General features: G+C 46.4%; 2 protein-coding genes across 3 annotated transcripts in view; one reads left to right on the plus strand and one right to left on the minus strand.

The window, feature by feature from the left end:
- The window catches only part of TRPT1 (tRNA phosphotransferase 1), a 130278-nt gene that overhangs the window by 31203 nt on the left and 77625 nt on the right, over positions 1-21450 (plus strand). The gene's annotated exons all lie outside the window — the stretch shown is intronic.
- STIP1 (stress induced phosphoprotein 1) lies at positions 1765-21188 on the minus strand. 2 transcript variants are annotated; one of them, XM_081891602.1, is made up of 14 exons: positions 20985-21188; positions 16064-16273; positions 14957-15098; positions 12724-12865; positions 11483-11651; positions 10575-10701; positions 9967-10069; positions 8583-8703; positions 7940-8036; positions 6720-6844; positions 5400-5436; positions 4925-5028; positions 3752-3924; positions 1765-2274 (listed from the first exon to the last, which is right to left on the minus strand). In XM_081891602.1, the coding sequence occupies exons 1-14, from the start codon at positions 20991-20993 to the stop codon at positions 2202-2204; spliced, it is 1632 nt and encodes a 543-aa protein (XP_081747728.1). In that variant the 5' UTR covers positions 20994-21188; the 3' UTR covers positions 1765-2201. The 2 variants fall into 2 exon arrangements, with proteins under 2 accessions (XP_081747728.1, XP_081747729.1); XM_081891603.1 differs by having other exon boundaries at positions 7940-8030; positions 8577-8703.

The following is a 21450-nucleotide window of genomic DNA, read 5'->3' on the forward strand; positions in this document are numbered from 1 at the left end:
GGGGTGGGTAGTTTTAGAAGCCACACCTTTCTGCGTAAGCAAACAGTTCAAACTTGGAAGTCCCCGATTAAAGTATGGCTGGAATGGGGAACCTTTGGCCCTTCAGAAGTTGTTGGACTACAACTCCCATCATCTATGACCAATAGGCCACGTTGACTGGCATTCATGGGAAGTGGGAGTCCAACAATATGTCAAAGGCCACAGGATCCTTATCTGTGAAGTATGCCATCAGACAAATCCACAAATGGTCATAGGGAAGTCAAGTCTTCTCTCATCCTCAGGCTGATTAGGCCCCTAACCAAAGAATATAAACAGGCAGCCCACATCTGGGCAATGAAAACTGGAGGAATTTAGAAAGGAAAGCACATCAATCCCCCTTATAGACCTGGCAGGCTGGAGAGAACCCAGACCATCTAGACAGATAAATTGCTACAGTGTTATTGGGTGTTTGCCCATTCTTCAAGATTCCTGGAAGATTAGGCACCCCCACAAGCCCCAGAGGTCCTTTAAGGTGCCTTTAAAAATCAAGCTACTATTTTCCTTATGCAGTCTAGCAAAGGGCAAGGAACATGTCCTTGCTTAATGCAAGAGTAAGGCCAAAGTTGACACTATTTCCTGGCTCATGTCAACATTTCTACAGCCCTTAATATTAAGTACTTAGGCAACACTTCAGTGAAATCTCAGAAGTCAAAGAGTTAAGATTTCCACTAATTGAGACATGTATTTCAGCGCCATAATAGGACTAAGGGGTGACTCATGCCCTTTTCCTGGATACTCCACTGTCACTCACCACCCCAGACATGCACCATTCTGTGGTCACTGAGCATACTCAGACCTCATTCATCTAGCTGAGGATATTTTTCAATTTTTGGTCCCTTTACAAACCTGCATTTCCCAAGCCTGCCTTCCCTTTGTGTGTGGGCAGTACTTTTTTTCTTTAAAAAATGTTTCAGGGTACTCTCATTTTGACTCAAGAAAACCACCATTTTATAGTTCAAATCAGGAAAAATAAATACAGTAAATGGACAAAAGTACAAAGATTCACAAAATGTTTAGGGGTATGCGTACCCCCAGAAAAAAAGCACTGTGTGTGGATGGTATTGTTTTGGTCAAGTGTGGAGAACAAGCTTGCAATAAAACAGCCTATGGACTTTACGCAGAGTACACACAGACCTAACTGCTATTACTGTAGTCTAGTTCAGAGATGGGGAGCCCGTGGTCTGCCATTGCTAGCCTTCTCACTCCAATTAGTCCCAGCCAGCATGGACAATTGCTAGGAATGTTTGTTTGCTCCCACAAGAGGCAGTGATGGCAATCAACTTGGGGAGTGTTTAAAACAAGAGTTAGACACATTCACAGAAGCAAAAATGACTGATGGCTACAAGCCACGATGGCTATATTCTTCCTCTACTGCTGGAGGCAGCATGCCTCTGAATGCCAGTTGCTAGAAACTGCAAATGGGGAGAGTTGATGCCATACTAGGGTCCTGCTGGCAGGCCGCACATTGGAACAACTGGCTGGCCATTGTGAGAACAGAACCCTAGATGAGATCAAGTTAGTGATCTGGTTTGAAGAAGAATTAAGATGTCCACAGGAAGGTATTGAAGAAATCATGCTACCAGAGACCATCTATGCTTGGAAAAGCTAAAGGCCTCGTGCAGACATGACTGCAGAAGCCACCTTTGATTGCCTGCTACGGGTGAGAGTGCCAGGATGCACATGCTCAGACCAGAACCTTGACATGAACGGAGGCGACTCGGGAAGCCAAGGCCACTAACTTTGCTTTTTTATTGGATGTGCAGCAGACGACAAAAAAATGCAGCCTCACAGCCAAAAGAAACCAGACAAATGAACAAGTGATGCGCTTTCTCCACGCCACAGCCATCGGCAAAGATAATTAAAAACTTGGGAGGGGGGAGCAGGGAGGGAAAGAAGAGAGCAGCTCACAAATGGGAATAACTGCTGAGTGGCAGAGCGATGGGGCCACAATGACTGAGAGGCCACGCCCTGTGCTGGCAGGGTGCTTGATGTGAGCACACACGCATGTATATGTGCGAGAGAGACTAACACACCGCTCAACTGTACAAGTCTCTGCCTCTGACAGAGGGGGTGGGGGCGCCCTTGGACTGCGTTGCCAGCATCCAGAAGTCCCAGCTGCCCTTTTCAACAGGGGAAGGAGGGAGGGCGCAGAGTCAAAATCATCACCGAATTGCAATCAAACCAACATCCATGAGCTTCTGGATTTTCTGAGCAATGACGGGATTCTTCAAGTGTCTGTGGGAAAGGAAAAGAGGAGAGTTGTGTCAAGTCAGGATCATTGTCCCCACTGTGAGGCTGAACCACGGGATGAGAGAAACTGGCAGCCCTCCAGGTGTTGCTGGACTTCAACTCCCATCAGCCCCAGCCAGCATGGCCAAATGTCAGGAGCGATGGGAGCTATAGTCCTACCACACCTGGTTCCCTCTCCTGCCATAGTGGGATCCTTTTATCAGCATCAAGGCAAGGTTTCATTGCAAGCAACTGACCAGAGGGTTTCAGAGGCCACAGGGCAGCAAGGTGCCACTGGGCACTGCACTGTCAAAGCCAACACACATGTCTAGTCCAGTGTTTCACAAACTTGGGTCTCCAGCTGTTTTTGGACTACAATTCCCATCATCCCTGACCACTGGTCCTGCTAGCTAGGGATGATGGGAGTTGTAGTCCCAAATCAACTGGAGTCCCAAGTTTAGGAAACCTTGGTCTAGTCTTTATGGATGCGTTCTTCAAAGCTTACCTCCACATCACTTTTTATGCTGAAAAAGCCCCCCTCGGCTTATACTCAAGTGAGGGTCCTTTTGGGTTGCTCCTCCTTCCTCCCCCGCCTTTGCTGCTGGTGGCGGCGGAAGAACAAGCAGCCCGAAAGCACCCAAGTTTGTGGTGTGGTAAACCGGCTTATACTCGAGTCAATAAATTTTCCCAGTTTTTTGTGGTAGAATTAGGTGCCTCGGCTTATATTTGGGTTGGCTTATACTGGAGTATATACGGATATTATGTTTATATCTCAATTCTCCTCCACCCCCCACCCCACAATGCCAAAGGACCCCAAAGTGGTGTACATAGATTTACCCTCCCCATTTTATCCCCAGTGTCTCCCTGTGAGTTAGGCTGAGAGACAGTGACTGACCCTGAGTGACACAGCAAGCTTCATGGATACACGGGGATTTGAATCCAGGTTCTAATCTGACACATTAGCCCAGGTTAACTTGTTGCCCTGCAGATACTGCTGAACTACAAAACCCCCATGATCATTTGGCCAGCATGGCCAATGGCTGGTGATGATGGGAGCTCTTGTTAGCAGCACCTGGAGGGTCAAAGCTCAGCCACCCCAGCAAGACACTGTCTTGCACATCTTCTCTCTTTCAACGTCTCTATTTCTCATGTTTCTCATGGCACCACACTCCAAATCTCAGAAACCTTTAACATTTCTGAACGTTTAAGAAGTTCTCAACTGAATCCAGAACAGAAGCATGCAAAATCAGAATAAATGCAAAACAATTGGCCTACATGCTGATCTGTGCTTATTGCTAGACTGCTAAGTGCTCTGTGTCTTTAGTGGCCTTCAACGTCAAACATTCCACTTATAAACTAGAACTTCACTGCCTGTGAAGACAACATGAGGTGGACCAGCACATCATCTGAGCCACCACACAGGCTATGTTAAGAGCCATCACCCTACCGTCCACACTGGTGCTTTCTCCCTGCCCTCACTTACTCGCTTAGGGCTTGTGGGTCTTTCTGCATCTGTTCAAGGATCAGCCTCATGGCCGGGTCACTCATGATCTGCTGCACCTCTGGGTCGGCCATGGCACGGCGCTTCACGTCCTCAGGGTTGTCATTGCGGTTGTACTGGGACATGAGGCATCGCTGGTAGCCCTCTGTAGCTTCCTGTAGGAAATAGGCAGGACCATGAGCGCACGTCAAGATGGGTGTTTCCCCGCCTTCCTCCCTTGAATATTTTCACCACACCAGCAAAATTCTTATTTCTCTGCATTGGTTTTGGCCACAAGGCTTCAAGGTGTGATGGAGGGAAAGTTATTCGCCACCACCCCCTTGTGGGCCTTGAAAATTGTAAAGGCAGATTCTGCATAACAATTGCAACAACCTTCCTGGTGCCCCCTAGAGGCTGCTGGACCACAACTCCCTTCATGCCTTTACCACTGGGACCACGCTGGCTGGGGATGATGGGAGTTCAGCACCAGCTGAAGGGCACCAGGTTGGGGGAGGCAGAAATAGAATCCCCTCCATCCCCAAATTATACTTGAACATTTCTGAATCACCCAATGAGATTGATGGAAAGTAGATTTAGGATACAAGAACATACTTCATAGAATGCATTATTAATTTGTGGGATTCACTGCCACCTGATGTGGCGATAGCCCCTGTCTTAAAATAGGATTTTTAAAAATCCGGGAGGCCAATTAACAGCTATTAGCCACAATGGCTAAATGGAAACTTCATGTTCCAAGGCACTGAATCTCTGAATACCACTTTTTTGGGGGGGGGCAGGGAGAAAGTGTGTGTGCCCTGCTTGTGGATCTCCCAGAACATCTGGTTGGCCCCTGTAGGAAACAAGAAGCTAGACCACATGAATCTTTGCTGTGTTCTAGAAGGCCTGTTACGTTGTTAGCAAAAACAGATGGGACAGATGAAGTGTATACAGATAGGAGGAAAGAAATAAGCCAATTTGCTGAAAGTTCAGGAACACCCCATTCCCAGGAGAACTGATACCACCTCCCCCTTTGAAGGCTGGACTTCACTGGAGAGGCCCTTCCTTCATGACCATGACGTGGCTCAGTTTTAATTCCTCCCCGCTTGTTATTACCTGCGTTTAAGGGAAGCTCTTTCCCATTTCTCTGCCACAGCTGTATATCCAGCAAGTGCTCACCTTGCAGTTGGAGTCCAGCTCAAGGGCTTTCTGGTAGACATCCATGGCTTTGGTATAATCTTTCATTGCTTCCAGTGCTGCTGCCTTGCGTGTGTAGCCTTTGACTGCAAGCCAAGAGCAAAAGTCATCAAACTTTTGAACTTATTTGCATCTTTTATCCTATTCCTTCATATATCTCCGTTTGAGTCAGCCCACCCCACCCCCTTTGTTTATTCAAGCACCTTGTCCCAATTAAGTGCTCTTTAAGGTAACTGGCTGGCAGCTTGTCCCTCAGCCCAGATACTGCCTGGTGTTATCTTGAAACAAGGTGCACCCCCCATCACAATGGGATTTTGCAGATAACTGGCTGCTAAACCTAAACCCACTCTCCAACCATCACTTAAGCTGCATAACCCCAAGTCCTTGCCTGATGACCTGTTCTTTCCTTTAACCTTCCCAAATCACTTCCTTCCAATTGACATATTCATGTACTTACTGAATGTGGGTTCCAGGCAGATACATTCTTCACAGTCCTGTGGAAGGAAGAGAAGCTGCTTTAAAAATTGATTTTTCAGGAATGAGTGCAAGGCTCATCAGTTCCTTCTCCAGCCATTCCCAGTCAGAAAAGCCTTCCCTCCATCTGCACCCCCGGATGTTTACGCCTCTGCTATCAGACTGCCAAGTTTGGGAATGGGAAGGTGGGCAGATGGGATGGATGTAAGAACAATCCATCTCTACCACTCCTAACCATGGAACCACACTGGGGGCCTAATTAGTCTGCCTAAGTGTGGGATTACCTTCAATTCCAGCAGGCTAGTGGTACCAAAGAATCAGAGATCACCTTCAGAACACCTCCCTGGAGAGGACTATAAAGCTACCAAGACCACATGGATTATCCTGAACCACCTACGGCTGTTTGTGGGTAGGTTACAGGCACAACGTTAGCTAGGCCTTGTTGTGCCAAGACACCTGAGCTTCTTTCAAGTAGTTGCTTGCACAGCAGGGATAGGGAACCTGCAGCCTTCCAGGAATTGCTGGATTCAAACTCCTATAAGCCACAGGGAGAATGCTCAGGGATGATGGGAGTTCTAGTCCATGACCATCTGGGGGACCAGAGGTTCCCTATCCCTGCTCCTAAGCCTAGTTCACGTAAGTGGCAGATGAGGTAGCAAATTTGGGTCTGAACTTCATAAAATTTGGGTCTGAACTCCTTATAAAACCTCCCTGCAAAGATATAAAGCTGGACACCAACAAGGTGGTTTCTTCCATGGCCAGATGACCTCAGCAGCTAGGAGTGTCTCTTGCCAGTTTCAGCTGGTCCAACTGCTATGGCTGTTGCTGCATGGGAATAGCCTTACCACTGGTGACCTGCCCACCTGACAAAAGGTGGCCTATGGCAGGTAAGAATTAGTGAGAATTCAGCTCACTAACTGAATTCAGTCCCCCACTTCTGGTGAAGACAATACTAAGCTTGATGGACCAATGGTTTGGCTCCATACCAAGGCAGCCTCCTACGCCTAGACCTAAAGTTTCTCTTAACTTCTGCATTGAATTGTCTGCCACAGAGCTCCCAGCCTTGTAGAGGATTTTGGGTCACATTTAAAAGGGCACATGCACTGTGCACAGGGAGTATGTTGTCAGACACAACCAACACTCCCCTATATTTGGCAGAGGAAGGAAAATACAGGCAGAAAAGCCCCTTTCCAGGAAGTGTGCCCTTCAAAACTAATCTAACACTGAGGAACCCAATGAGCTTCTGGTAAGAGCCCTTTCCCCCCAGAACACAATTTGCACAACACTGGCCTAGGATCCTGACCTTTACTGCTAACTGGAACTCCAGCAATTTGGTGTAACAGGCAGCTCTGTTGCTGTACAGTTTGGCATCGTTGGGGTTGCGTTTGATGGCTTCTGTGTAGTGTTTCATTGCTTGTGGATAGTCCCCTGCGAGGCAAGGAGAATCATTAGCTCATACAGAGGTTTTTTGAAGGATCCAAATTCTCCACACGTTATTTCAATAATCCTTATGAAGGACTGATTAGGCACAGCTAAGTGTTAACTCCATGCTGAGAGGCAGTTGACATTCCTTCCGTTTCCAACGTTTAGGCTGTGTGTGCAGTTTCATGCCTAGCCAAAAAATAGCACCACCCACGGAATAGAGGGAGCTATTGGCAGGCTTGGCAGAACCAACAAGTTTGCAGAAGAACAAAAACATTCTAAATGTTTGTACGGATAATAATGTTAACTATAACCTAAAGAAGGGAAATCCCCAAAGGCAGCCTAATAAAGACTGGCCATACCATGGAATTCTGAACGGCTGGGGAACCAAAATGGAAAGGCAGGTGGGGCAAGGAATGGAATAGAGGTCCTGATTGATTGCTCCTGTTCACTTCTCTAGCTAGGAAGGGATGCTGCTTTCCAGCTCTGCTTCCTGGAGGCAATGGGTTAGCTACTGCAGAGAAGCAGGATGCAGCAAGGCTTTTCTTGTGTCAATAACCATGTTAAGGTAGGTTAGCATTATCAACCCCATATTGTAGATTGGAGAGGGGGCAGTGTTGGGAGAAAGGAGGCTTATCTAAACCCACTTTGTGAGTTTATGGCCAGATGTGACTTGGGGATCTTACAAAGTCTGCACATTCTTTACCAAAACATCAACTATGAAGGGAGGTCTGGTTCACCAAAGTAAGACTTTTGTTGAATTGTATACCATTCTAACTGGAACGGTATTACTTGCTTTTATAGCTGTTTTTATACCTGTACATTATATGAAAGAAATTTTATACACTGACGAGCAAAATACACTAGTTACATGGTTTAAATATACTCTCAGTTCAACACATGCCCTTACAGAAACTCATGTCACTATGGACAGGATAGTTAGGCATCTGGGCCTATTTCTTTTGCAAAAATTGATCACTCTGCTACTCTCGCCAGGATTTCCAAGACAGTCTCTGCAATTAACAAGGAGCCCCCTGCTTTTTGCAGTGGCCACCTCTCAGTACACGGAACAACAATGGACTCGCAAGCACAATCCCTTACCTTTCTGAAAACACTCATTGCCTTTGTTTTTCTCTTCCAGAGCAAGATCAGGATTTATATAGGCGACTCTTTCTTGCTCTTTCAAGATTTTCTCAGCCTGAAACAGAAAGTGAGCTTGAACAGTCCTGTCAGATCTGAGGCAGCAAATTTATGGAGCAGCTAAGCCTTATTACGTGGATTCAAGGTGTCAGTGCTAATGGAAAATTTGGAGAGAGGGTCCCTATCGTTCCCCAGCAACCCTAACCTAAGACGACTGATAGCCAACCTTTCAACTGCAAGCAACAGCACACCATATTATCATGGCAGCTTACACACCACCTAACTAAATGAAACCCCTCTCTGTGCTCAAGACACTGGGGAGAGCTGCTGCCAATCAGAGTAGACAATTTCTGAACAAGACACACCAATGCATGGCTGGGAAAAACGGGAGGGCCAGAACTGCATGGGGGAGCCAGAGTTTGCAGGTTCGGCTGGAGTATTCTAGGGGGTGAGGAGGGTGGATGCTACTGGACTCCCAACTCTCATCAACCCCAGCCAGCAGGGGTTGGTCAGGGGTAATGGGATTTGTAGGCCAGCCACATCAGGAGTGGGAGAGGTTTCCCAACCCCGTGCTATAGCAAAGCTCTTGCAAACAAACACTTGCCTGTTGACACTTTTTCAGTACATCCGGAGTCCGGTGTTCAGCCAGAGACTTGTTGTAAAACTGAATGGCTTCCTTGTACTTTTCCTCCTTGAAGTAGGAATTGCCAATCCGGGCATAAGCTCTATATTCAAGAGAACAAGCCATGGAATGAGCTGCTGGAAAGCATCCAATAGGTGAAGAACCCTGACCCATGATTCCCAGGAGGCTTTGTTGCAGGGGAAGGGCAGGGGCATGCAGGACAAAGACAAATCCCATGCTAAGGGATGCTAGGAGAAATAATCTTTATATACATCTATGTTGCAACCACATTTGGAATACCGTGTACAGTTCTTGCTACTGCTTCTTAAGAAGGATACTGTAAACACAAAAAAGAAAAGAGAAAGGAAGAAAAGAAAAGAAAAGAGAAAAGAAAAGAAAGAAAGAAAGCGACCAAAATGGATCAGAGGGATGGATCAGGTGTATAAAATTCTGCACTGTGTGGAAGAAGTAGATAGAAAGTGTTCTCCCTCTCATAATACTAAAGACCCAGGGTGGATTATCCAGAGAAAGTTATTGAAAGGAGCTTCAGCATAGGCAAAAAGAAGTACGTCTTAGAATCATAGAATTTCAGAGCAATGCAGAACTCTTTTGCTTAACATGGGGCTCAAACCCATGACCCTCATATTAAGAGTCTCATGCTCTACCAACTGAGCTATCCCTCATCATGTCTTCACATACGTTAAATGATGGAGTTTGGCTATGACAAGATGTGGTGATAGCTGCCAACTTGGATGGCTTTGAAAGGCTATGAGACAAATTCAAGGAGGGAATTAAGCTATCAAGGGCTACCAGTGGCTGAGAGGGCTATTGCCCTCAGCTCTGCTTGGGGGCCTTCTGGTTGGCCATTGTGGAAAATAGGCTCCTGCTGGGTCCGGCCAAACGTCTATCTAGTCCAGCCATCTTTTTACATTTATGTTAGGCAGGCTAGGCAGGGTAGTGATTTTATAGCACAGCAGAATCTAGGTCACACAGCACCATGCAATAGAGTACATTTCAAGCCGTCATGACTCAAGTTTCCATTCAGCTCATGCATAAAGCTTTATTCAGCCAGCAGTCAGGTCTCATTAGTTCAGGGGTGGGAGACCTGTTGCCCTCCAGATACTCTTAAGACCACAACTGCCATCATCCCTAACCTGTGGTCACACCGGCTGGGGCTGAAACAAGTCGGAGTCCAACAACTTCTAGTGGGTCACAGGTTCTCCACATCTCTCACCCCTGCATTAGCTCAACGTCTTAAATTAAGCAACCACGTTTTTAAAAAATCAAATGCTCTACCACATGGCTCAGTGGTGGGTGGAGCCAGAGGGGAAAGTGGGCAGAGCAAAAAAATGTGAATGCCACTCACTTGGCAATCTGCCGGTAATCCTCCCGGTTCTCGCGTCCCACTTCAATGGCCTGCTCACACAGTTCCCGGCACTTGTTGTAGTCCCCCTTCTCAAAATACACCGCTACAGGAAAAGGAAGGGGAAAGACACAGTCGTGAACCCCTGATTTCCCAAGACTGGGTGAGCTACAAACGAAGACCTCTGGCTGGGAAATCCACACCTTCCGTCTAGTTTTATTTATTATGAAAATAAAATTTATGTGGCGTTTGGCCTGCTTTCAAGCTATCAGTTCAGGCCTCTGGCAAGAGCAAGCCATCTCTTCAACATTTCGCTCCTGATCTTTGTCAGAGCAAGTTGCTAATTCCGAGCTATCCATGGTCCCACAACCTTCAACCAGCCAGCCTCACTGCTTTCTCTGTTAGTACCCAGGAATGGACCAGTGCACGACAATGACCAAACATATGGGGGGACAAAGGGTTCCCACCCCTGGGTTTAAAGGAACCTTACTGCCCTGGTTCAACTCCAGCCCACACTAAACTTTGTTTTTTGCCATTTTAAACCTACCATAAGGTTGTTCATGCACCTCAGCTCTGCCTGGGATGGGAAGAATGATGCCCCACAATCTCACCTGCTTGGTTAGTGATGTATGTCATATTGGTTGGATCCAACTCCTTTGCCTTGTCATAATGCTTCAGGGCTACCTCAAAATCTTTCTTCTTATAAGCCTCATTCCCCAGTTCTTTCTCCTTAAGAGCCTAAAAGGGAACAGACACTCAACTTAATAACTGATATTGCAGAATGGCAAGACATAATTCAGCCAAAAAATCTCCACCTTGCCAAAGACAGCATTTCTTACGCTATAAGCTTTGTAAGTGTATTTCAAGGATGACCTTCTCCATTTGAATGTGCCCAATGTTTGAGATCAGTTGAGACCCTGAAAAACCACACCACTAGCCCCAACTTCAGGCGTTAGGTGTGAAGCTACCAGAGAGCTTTATGGTTCTGGCATCCCAGCTGTGGAATACCCTCCAAGACAGATCTGCTTGTTACGGACATCAATATATTTTGTGGGCCTGGTGAAAGCTGCAGCGTTCCTTTAATGCGGATATTTTGATATTGCCACATTTTTCTGATAATGGATTTCTGATGTATTTTAGTACCATTATTTATCAATTACATTCCCATTCCACCCAGTGGCTGACATTCTGGGCAGCGGTACCTATTTATCTATTTGCACTTAAGTGCTTTCTAACTGCTAGGTTGGCAGGAGCTGGAAAAGAGCAACAGGAGCTCACCCTGTTGTGGTGATTTGAACTGTTGACCTTCTGATCAGCAAGCCCAAGAGGCTCAGTGGTTTAGACTGCAGCGCCACCCACTCCTTTAAGTACGAGTTTTTGATTACTGTGTATTAATTTTGATTTTATGTACCCTTGGTATTTTGTATGGTATGTTTAATAAGACCTGTGACAAGATGACAGCTATTAAAAAGCTTTTAAGAAAAGTTGTAGCCAAGTCTCCTGGGCCAGCAGGCAGTACCTGCTTCTTATTCTCTGGCAGGTCTTCCTCCATAGGTTCTGGCTTGGGCTCCTTCTTGGGGGGTGGCGGAGGGGGTGGAGACATTGCTTCGTCCTCATCATCTGCACTGGCCAAGTCGACTCCAAGTAGCACCCCAAGGGTTGTCATCACCCGCGGGTCCTTTAGTTTCCTGTTACGAAGGCAGGCCACAAAATGGGTCACGAAGAACTGCAGCCTGGTGGATTAAGTGCTGGAGACCTGAGGTTGCAACCAATGTTGGTCTGGCTCAGAACAGACCCACTGAAATCAATGACTGATGCAGGTCCATTCATTTTAATTAGACTACTCTGAATAAGATATAGGTGGATGCAGTCCCCAGGATCTAGTTTTGCACAAGTCAGTGTCAGCCTCCATTTCCTAACTGTAAGACTATTGAATACTCCAGCAGCTTTGAGGGGCAGCCATGTTTCTGTGATTTTTCTGAAATGTACCAATTCCATCAATTTTATGAAAGACTGTCTTAAAAGACACCCTGTTTAAGATGCTGTAAGGCTCCTTGAGGTTTTTGCTACAAATTTCCTATGAAACTGAGTATCCTTGTGCTGAACGCCACCCACTTTAATTCAATTTCCAATACTATGCACAAAGCAGGTTTTTTTCCCTGGTTGCTGCTGGATTTCGAGCACATTAAAAAAGTAAATATGAATCCTTAGTTAGAAATTTAGAGGTGCTCCTGGATCTAGCTCTCTCATTCGAACTACCACACCATCCATGCTGGCTCTCAAGAATTTTTCATTCCAGCACTTAATATACCAGGTTGAAGACATTCTGCTGAACACTATGTTTTACCTGCTATGCCTGACAGTTATATTTTTACTTTTGCTATATTCTACTATTTTGATTTAAATATTTTGTAAACTGCCTTGCATAATTCCTATATCCTGGAATTCATTTTAATGGTGTTCCCTTCAAGCGGTACAAGTGCCATGACAACCTCAAACTGCCCTTCTGTCAAGTACACAAAATTATTAACTCTGATAGTTAAATTATATCCACACATACAAAAGCAATGTTATCTGTGAATGTCAAAATACTGGTGAAGAGAAGCAGGATAAGACAATCACCACCAAACCCCACTTATGAGCTCCCAGGAACATTTAGCAAGCTGTGAGATAGAATTCTGGGCCTGATGAGTCTCGGGCATGACTCGGAAAGACAATTCCTACACCATACAATTCCCAACTCCCACTCCAGGCACTTACGCCCCCAGGTCTGAAGGCTTGTTGCGGAGCTGCTCAATCAGTTCTCTGTAGCTCGGATCACTGAGCAAGCCTCTCGTGCGGGGATCACTCTCCAGCTTCTGATAAAGGTTGGGCAAGTTGAAAGGGTTCATGAGATTCCGTTCTGAAGGATGACCAGGGCAGGGGAGAGAAGAAAGGCATTATCAGTTTTGAGTGACACACAGCAGCATTCTTGACAACAGGGCCTTCCCTGCCCTCCACCATCTGTAAGCTCTGGGAAAACCCAGGGGGAAGATTACGTCATGGAAGGTGTGAGGTTCCTGCTGCCACATGCCCACATTATTCACATCTTTCAACAGCTAGACTGTGTGGAAAAAGCAGCGCTGCTGAATACCTGTGGTCCCCGAGCTAAGGAAACACAGAAAGCCTAGTCCTACAGTTCTGACTCACACTAATGAGACTGAAGCCCAGCTATCTGCAAGATCTAAATTCCTTCTGGAATAGGGGTCTGCACCCACTGCAGGTCTTGGAGATAGCCTGTAGCTATCTTATCCATGCAATCTAGGGAAGTCTTTGCCAACCTCGCGCCCTCCATGACAGTGTTGGCTAGGGCTGGTGGAAGCTGTAGTTCAAAACATCTGGAGGGCACCAGGTTAAAGAAGGCTTTGATAAGGTAAAGAGAAGCACTCCCTCTTTCCTTCATCTTGAGTGAGTTCAGCTGGTGGAGCAAATGCACCAGGTGTTCTCACAGCATCAGGCACTGAAGACCTGTAGCTTCATGATTTTCTGTCAGGTAAAAGGGTATTGGGGTGTTTGGTTGTGCTACGGATGTACTGTGATGTTTCTTCTCTCTGTGCTCCTCCTAGCAGTCATTCCTCCTCTGGTCACCACTATGGATGCCCGATCTGTCGGTCTCTAGAAATTCTGTGTCACTCAAGAGCTCTCTCCCTTTTTGTGGTTTCCAGAAACTGGTATTCAGAAACGTTCCTGTCTCCAACTGTGCAGGCAGAACCTAGCCATCATGACTAGAAGCCTCGGATAGCCCTCTCTGCCATGAATTTGTCCAGTTCACTTTTAAACCCACCTAGGTTGTGGCCATCACTGCCTCCTATGATTATGCGTTCCATAGTTTAACTACACACAACATAGTACTTTTATTATTTGTCCTGAATCTTCTAACATTCAACTTCAAGGGATTTCCACAAATTCTAGTTCTGAGAGAGGGAGAAAAACTTTTCTCTATCCAATTTCTCCATGCCATGCATAATTTGATAAACTTCTATCATGCCGCCTCTTGTCTTTAAACTAGGAAGTCCCAACACTACAACTTTTCTTCATGGAGGAGTTGCTCCATCCCCTTATTTGGGGATGTCCTTTTGTAACTCTACAATATCCTTTTTGCAGCGAGGCCACCAGAATGGTACACAGTACAGTTATGCTGGGCATTTGAAAAGCTACATTTTAAATTGTATTTTAACCCGTATTTTAATTAACTGTTTTTGTTGTTGTTTTTGTTTTCCCCCACCCCAATTATGTTTTATTGGTGTTAGCTGCCCTGAGCCCGGTTCTGGCCGGGGAGGGCGGGGTATAAATAATTTATTATTATTATTTATTACATCAAATCATTTTAAGATCCAACAGTCTTCAAAGCTCAGCTGTGTCGCTTAAGCTCTCCCAACTCAGATCTGTTTCCAGACAGATGTCAAGTGGGGCTCTCACAACTGAAAGGCAACCACCACGAAAACCTTCATGACTTCACTGGAAAAGCATGTGCCATCACGACATGGCCCTCTTATCAATAGTCAAATCTAGCTATATGTGTATTTGATGCTCTTCAATTTTATTATTGAAATCTGCACCACAACCCCTGTACCAAAGCCATTTCCCTTTGTGGCACAGGGTACAGGCAGGGAAGGTTACTGCAATCAATTGTCCTGTAGTTATAAAGCTTCATCAGCCTGGATCCCCTTATGCCAGCTTTCCCCAACCTGCTGCCCTCTAGATGTCAGGGGACTCCAACTCCCATCAGCCTCAGCCAGCATGGCCAGTGATCAAGGCTAATGAGAGCTGTAGTCCAATAAAACCTGGAGGGCAGCAAGATTGGGGAACGCTGCCTTTCCTAGGGCGATTTATCCAATTCCTTGTCATGAGATAATTTCTCAAACTTCCATGTCACATTAGCCACAGGACTAGTTCATGTAGGCAAGTCTTAAGAGATAAGGAAGGAAGCAGATCAGGTTGTGGCTTCCATCACCTGCATGCCTGGACTCCATGTTTTGCAGCCCTTCCTTCAACTGTGCGTTGCCTGGCTCATGTTTCAGCCCTTCTGCATATGTCTTCTTGGCCTCTTCAAAGCGGTTCAGAAATTCCAAGGCAGCTGCCTTTCGGGAATAGCCCTGAGAAGAGAAGAAGAGCAGCAGGTCAGCAATACTTTATGAGACAAGGCAGAGCAGCCAATATATCAGTCTTCCAAAACTCACAGACATGAAGGACTATACAGAACTCTAGTTAACCCATGCATTGAAGGCAGCCACTTGCCTAATTGGCTATGTCAACTACCAGTTGTTGCAAACCAATGCAACAGTTGCAAGGAAGAACCTCCTTTAGCCTGCAGACCTTGCATTTGCAACGGTGGTGCATGACACACTTTGGCCAAGTATCTGCAGTGTGGTGCAGTAGGTTAGACCTGGGTTCAAATCCCTACTCAGCCATGGAAATCACTGGGTGACATCAAGCCAGTTACTTATCTCTCAGTCTGACCCACCTCAGGATAGGGGTGGGGGAGAGCAATTTATGCTACCCTGAGTGCCTTAGAAGGATAAAAATGCAGTAGGAACTTCAATAATTATTTTTTTTATTTTGTTATTGACTGATAATGGCTCCCCAAAATTCCATTCAAATGAGAATCTTACCCAACCCTGCCTGAAGATGCTGAGGACTGGACCTTTTACATGCAGAGGACATGCTTTACCACTGAGCTACACAGTGCTTCCCCAGCGCACACACACAGCTGGAAGAAAATGCTACGCCTGAACTGTAGTGACTTCATTGCCAGGCAATTAATGCCCACTTCTCTCTTGTTCCTTGTGAAGTGAGGGAGGGCAAAGCCTTGGGGCTCTCATTCTGGAATCACAAGTCCACCAAACAGAATAATGGTGTATGACAAGTATGGGGAAACCTTCACCCTCCATACGTTGCTGAACTACAACTCCCATTGCCCTTGGCCTTGCTTGCTGGGGCTGATGGGAGTTGACAGTTCAGTAACGTCTGAAGAGCCAAAAGGTTTCTCACACCTGGTGTATGGAATGGGCATTTCCCCACAGCTGTGCCATGTCTCCTTGGCTAGAAGGGGGTTCCTCACCTTGCCCCACTCTGGCTTCAGTTCAATTGTCTTGCAAGCGTCTTCCAGGGCTTTCTGATATTCGCCTTTCTTGGCATAAGCAGCAGACCGATTGCTGTACAGCACATGATTGGCAGAATCCAACTTGATGGCCTCCGAGTAGTGCTTGATAGCTTCTGCCGTGTTGCCTGAGCTCAGGGCTTTGTTACCCTTCTCTTTCAATTCATTCACCTGGTGGGAATTAAAAAAGAAGTCAAAAGCTTGCTGAGGATTCCGTGCACTAGTAACCCAGAAAAAGAACCTATTGCTCCAGTGAACTACTTCTTACCAAACTCGGAGCATCTCAGATGAGTAAATGCCCCGATTCTGACTCCCACTGTTGCTATAACCTTGAATTGAGGCATTTTTGCTAAAAATTGGAGTTTGATGGTCAGCAAGCAAAAGGCCCTCCTCTCTTCAGCAGACTTTTTTCAGGTTTTTTTTTTGGGGGGGGAGTAAGTTTCTGGCCTCTAAGTTTATTGCACACCCATTTTCAGCTACTTACTCAAGGAAAACACACAACTTATATATTATTATGTATTATTATTATTATTATATAATACATCAATGCAATTTTTACATCTCTAATTGCAATCCTAGCAAAAGCACTATAAGGTAGGTCAGCATTACTTATCCCCCTCCTCTCAAGCTTTCCAGCTCCTTCTGTGGGATACAGGGTTAGCAAAGGTACCTCTTGCCCTCCCATGGTGTGATTTTGCCTTTTTAAATTTGATTGATGCTTTATGGCATTTTTGTACAGTGGTACCTCGGGTTAAGAACTTAATTTGTTCTGGAGGTCCGTCCTTAACCTGAAACTGTTTTTAACCTGAGATACCACTTTAGCTAATGGATCACAATCAACTGGCCGAGTTTCCCATTCCCAACTGCTTAACAATAGCAACAAAAATTTACTTTCCCACCTAAATTAGATTGCTGAAATTAAGGAAGTACTGAACACAAATCCCAAGACTTGGAATGTGTTCAGAGGCACCCTGCTCCTTAACTCTTACTCTGTATCTTTTGTACTTGACCAGGCATAGGAAAACCTGGCCCTCCAGCTGTTTTGAGACTACAATTCCCATCATCCCTGACCACTGGTCCTGTTAGCTAGGGATGGTGGTAGTTGTAGTCCCAAAACATCTGGAGGGCTGAGTTTGCCTATGCCTGTACTTGACTCTCATTGGTAGATCCTGGGAATGAGGTTTTGTTTTTTAAAAAAGACCTCCAAGTCTGCCTACCTCAGATTATAGCAACTGTAAGAAATAAACAGACTTCAGCTAATGAAATCTGTACAGTGTGGCAACAGTTATGAAGTGGTTCAGGTTTAGGTTTCTTCTATTCTAAACATCTGCAATAAGACACCAATTCTCAACCATCACTTCCAGATAGAAGTCAGTTGTTGGGTATTCCATTTTACAAGGCTCTACAATCAACCTGGCTGAATTTAGCTGCCAGGGCTTATGTTGCACAGGACTGCATTCAAATATGCATTTCTATAGGTATATGTTGCACTTCTTTGCAGTTTTATATGACACAGAAAGTGTTTCACCCTCTTTTGCTTGCAAGTGGGCGTACTTTTCTTCTTACGAGTGACAGCTGTGAGACACTTCTTTCCCAACCTGAAGGTGAGTAAGTTGGCCAAAGCTGCTGCAAGATATTCCCAGCGACTGTTTTCCTCTAGAAAGAAATGACGTGAGCCTGAGGGACAGGCCCCCAGGTATGAGTCACCGCCTCCACAGGTAGCCAAGGGAGTTGAAACTGCAGCATCCGCAGCCCAAATGAATTAGCAGCCCACCATCTGCTGATGCAAATAGAATGTTGTCCCTGCTGTGTCCGAGGCTGCTCCTAAGGGGGACAGGAAGCTGGAGGCAGCTCCCTCTGAATCACGGCTCTATTCAGATAGGGGTTGCTTGCTGAAATTACAGACAGCCAAGGGGAAAACAATCTCCACTTAGCTGCATTAATTTGGGACAAAACGTTCAGGCTACACATGTAAGGATTTTAGAGCCCTTTCAGTCTTAGAGACACAGCTGTACAATAAAACACAGCAAGATGTCACATGCAGAAAGGGCACAAATTGGCAGGCAAGGCATGGAGGTGGTAAACTTTCTCTAGAAGAAGCATATTACCCTACAGCCACACACCAAACATTTAGGAGGGACAGTGGGGAGAGAAAGAAAGCTGAGGCCAGTATTGTGAAGTGATGCAGGTGGACTACAGCCAGGTTGCCATGGTATAACCTTGGCAGATTCACCTAAACACTCGGCGCAACGGGCTCTGTTTTTCACCTGCCAGTGTGGAATCACCACCTTGCTAAGCTTGAGGCCTGTTTTGTTGAAGATTACTTTCTTCCTATACCCATTTTCACAGACAAAAGACACACTTAATTTGGAATGGGGAGGCAGCTCCTATGTCAGGAAGTGAGCTGGCACCATAGCTCAGTGGTATACCACATGCTTTGCAAGCAAAATGCTTTAGGTTTACAGTAGTTCCAATTTAAAAGGCTCTTTGCTAAGAAGACTGAGAAAGACCACAGTGCAACAGTTACTAGTCACAGGAACTGCCTTATGAAGAATCAGGCTGTTGGTCCATCTAACTCAGGACTGTCTACACTGTCTAGGAGTGCCTCTCCAGGGTCCCAGGTAAAAGCCATTCCCAGCCCCTACTGGGAGATGTGAGGGTCTGAACCTAGGACCTATTGGATACAAAGAACGGGTCTCTACTGTTGACCACTGCCATCACTCCCAAGTGTGACAGCAATTCCTACCTCAAAAGTTTCCTTCTAGCAGGTGCCGAACATGCTGCAACATGCTGGCTGTGATAGGCTCAGAAGGCTCCTTTGGAAAACAAACAGGCTTTTAAAAAGCTGCAATGCCCCACTGATCCTTGCTCAGCCTAACTTTTTGCTTCACCTCACAAGGGTTATAAAGCTGCATCCGTGCCTAAAGCACTTCACTCAGAAAACTGCCATCAACTTGCTCATGCTACCAAAACTATACAATTCTCCTAGAAATATAGGAAGCTGCCTTTACTGGATCAGAACATTGGTCCATCTAGCTCAGCACTGTCTACACAGACTAGAAGGTCTCCAGCTTTACACCATTCCAACTTCCAAGTCCTACCTAGAGATACCAGGAATTACAGCTGGGATCTTGTACCAACAGAGTAAGAGCTACATTAAGCTACAGTCCTTTGCCTAGTTCCAACGGTTCCACACATACTGTCACCATGTGGCCCTAAAGCTACTCTACAGATCTTCCTGCAAGATTATTCCTGCCGCAATCCAGGCCTTAGGAATCACAACCCCTGGTGGAGCTTGCATAAATATTAAAGATCAAATTTCCAAAATGAGGCAGAGCTTTTGGCATTTGTGCTATTTTAATTGCATGCTCCATAACAGGCAACCCTATCAACCAAAATCCATCAGGTTGCTACATCTTATTCAAGATGTCTGTCAGACCACCGCTTCCCTCATGGGCTCCACCTCAAAGACTATGTCCCAGGACTGAGGAGAAAGGTGAGGATTTCAGCTTGGGAGGGGAATACTGTGGTGAGTAACAGTGCAGAGTAGGAAATGGGGATTACCTGAGAAGCAGGAGCTGCATTGGTGTGAGGCATAGCTTGAGGGGTAGGTTTTAGAAATAAACTTATGCACATAAATTACCTGCGGTGGTTCAAGAGTCCACTCACAGTAGATCCACACCATACATTTAAAGCACACCCAATGCACATTTAAAACTCACGACTTCCCCAAAGAATCCTGGGAATCGTAGTTTGTTAGAGATGCTGCAAACTGTAGTTCTGTGAAGGGAAAAGCTACAGTTCCCGGAATTCTTTGGAGAAAGTCATTAAGTTTTGAATGTATGGTATGACACCATCTTCAAACCATCACAGATTACTTATTAATATAAGTTTTTTCCTACAAAACCGAGCTCGCAAACCATGCTGCAAGGAGCCTCGCCTCAAGCTCTAACTCTGTAGCCACCTTTTTAATGGTCTATCGTTCTCATTACCTCTTTGATGATACAGTCCTTAATTCCCATCCTCCAATGACATTATTGGTTCAATGACCACTGCAATCAAGGGCTATATACATTTTATGAAATTAATAAATCAAGCTTATTGTGATCCCTCACAGAAATCTAGTTCCTCTGCCCCACAAACTATTGAATCCACCAGCGCCACAAAGCCTGCCATTCAGCCCTCCAATTTATATGCCACAGCCCCTTCCACCTACACTCCTAGCCCTGCCATGATACCCCAGGACCCATAATTCGGATGTAGCCCCATCACACTACAGTATGCATTTGCTGAAAACCCCTCCATGATGTCTGGCACAGAGCCCATAAACCTTCCCCACTTAAGACCTTACAAACCTAGCCTCCCCCCCCCCGACCCCCTTCCCCATCTCAGATCTTCACACGAGGCCTTAGAGAGCCCTTTATTTCTTTATCCCTTCAGGACCTTCGCAGTTCAGGCACTCCCCCCCCCCCGCCGAAGGCCCCTTCTCCCCCCCCCCGCCGAAGGCCCCTTATGAGGAGGTAGTCTTGTTCCCTTCAAGATCCCCTCATGACCTGACCCACGAAGGCTTCCCATAATGCTTTGCACAGGTATAGCCGCTCCCTCGTCGCAATCATCCCGTCAAAAACTACCCGAGACCCCCTTCCCATTCCTAACACCCCCCTCAGCCCTTCCCATGATCCTTTGCCCCGACCACCTTTTCAAAAAGAAACCCCCTCTCCCGTCAGACCCCCTTTCCCCCCAGAATGCCTTGCAAAAAATAATCTCAGCAGCACCTCACACCACATTTTCTCCCTCTCTCCCCTTCCCGAGACCCCCTCTAGGACCGCCACCTTCCCATGAGCCTTTGCGGTTGCTAAAAAGCTCCAGCCACTTCGCCCACCTTCTCCATGGCGCCGGCCAAGTCTCCCGCGCCACCGCTGCCGCTTCTAGTTAAGCCTTTCCTCCTTCCTGCGCCCGCCTTTCCTTTTTCCCACCAGCCTTCTGGAACCTGCTAGAACCCTCCAATCCCCGCCCCTGCCTTCTTATTGGATCCCGCCTGGCGCGAGGCCGCGCCCGCTACCCCCCTCATAGGGCGAAGGGGGAAAGGCGGGGTCTCTCCCTGATAGAATATCCGTCCTCGGCACGCGCTATTGGCCCCAACGCTTGACAGACCCGAGCGGGGCGGGGCTTGATAACGGCAATTGGTGTGCGTCGCTGTGTCATTTGCCAAGCGGCGGCCTCGTTCCTCTGGAACGTCCCGCCTTCGGGTTTCATTGATCAAAGCTGCGCTGCGCTCCTATTGGGTAGACTGTGAGTTGGAACGTCACCACAGACTGCGCCCATTGGCTGGAGCTTTGTTCGGATTT

This window comes from Podarcis melisellensis, assembly GCF_964234715.1.
Source record: "Podarcis melisellensis genome assembly, chromosome: 16".
Classification (NCBI taxonomy): Eukaryota; Metazoa; Chordata; class Lepidosauria; order Squamata; family Lacertidae; genus Podarcis; species Podarcis melisellensis.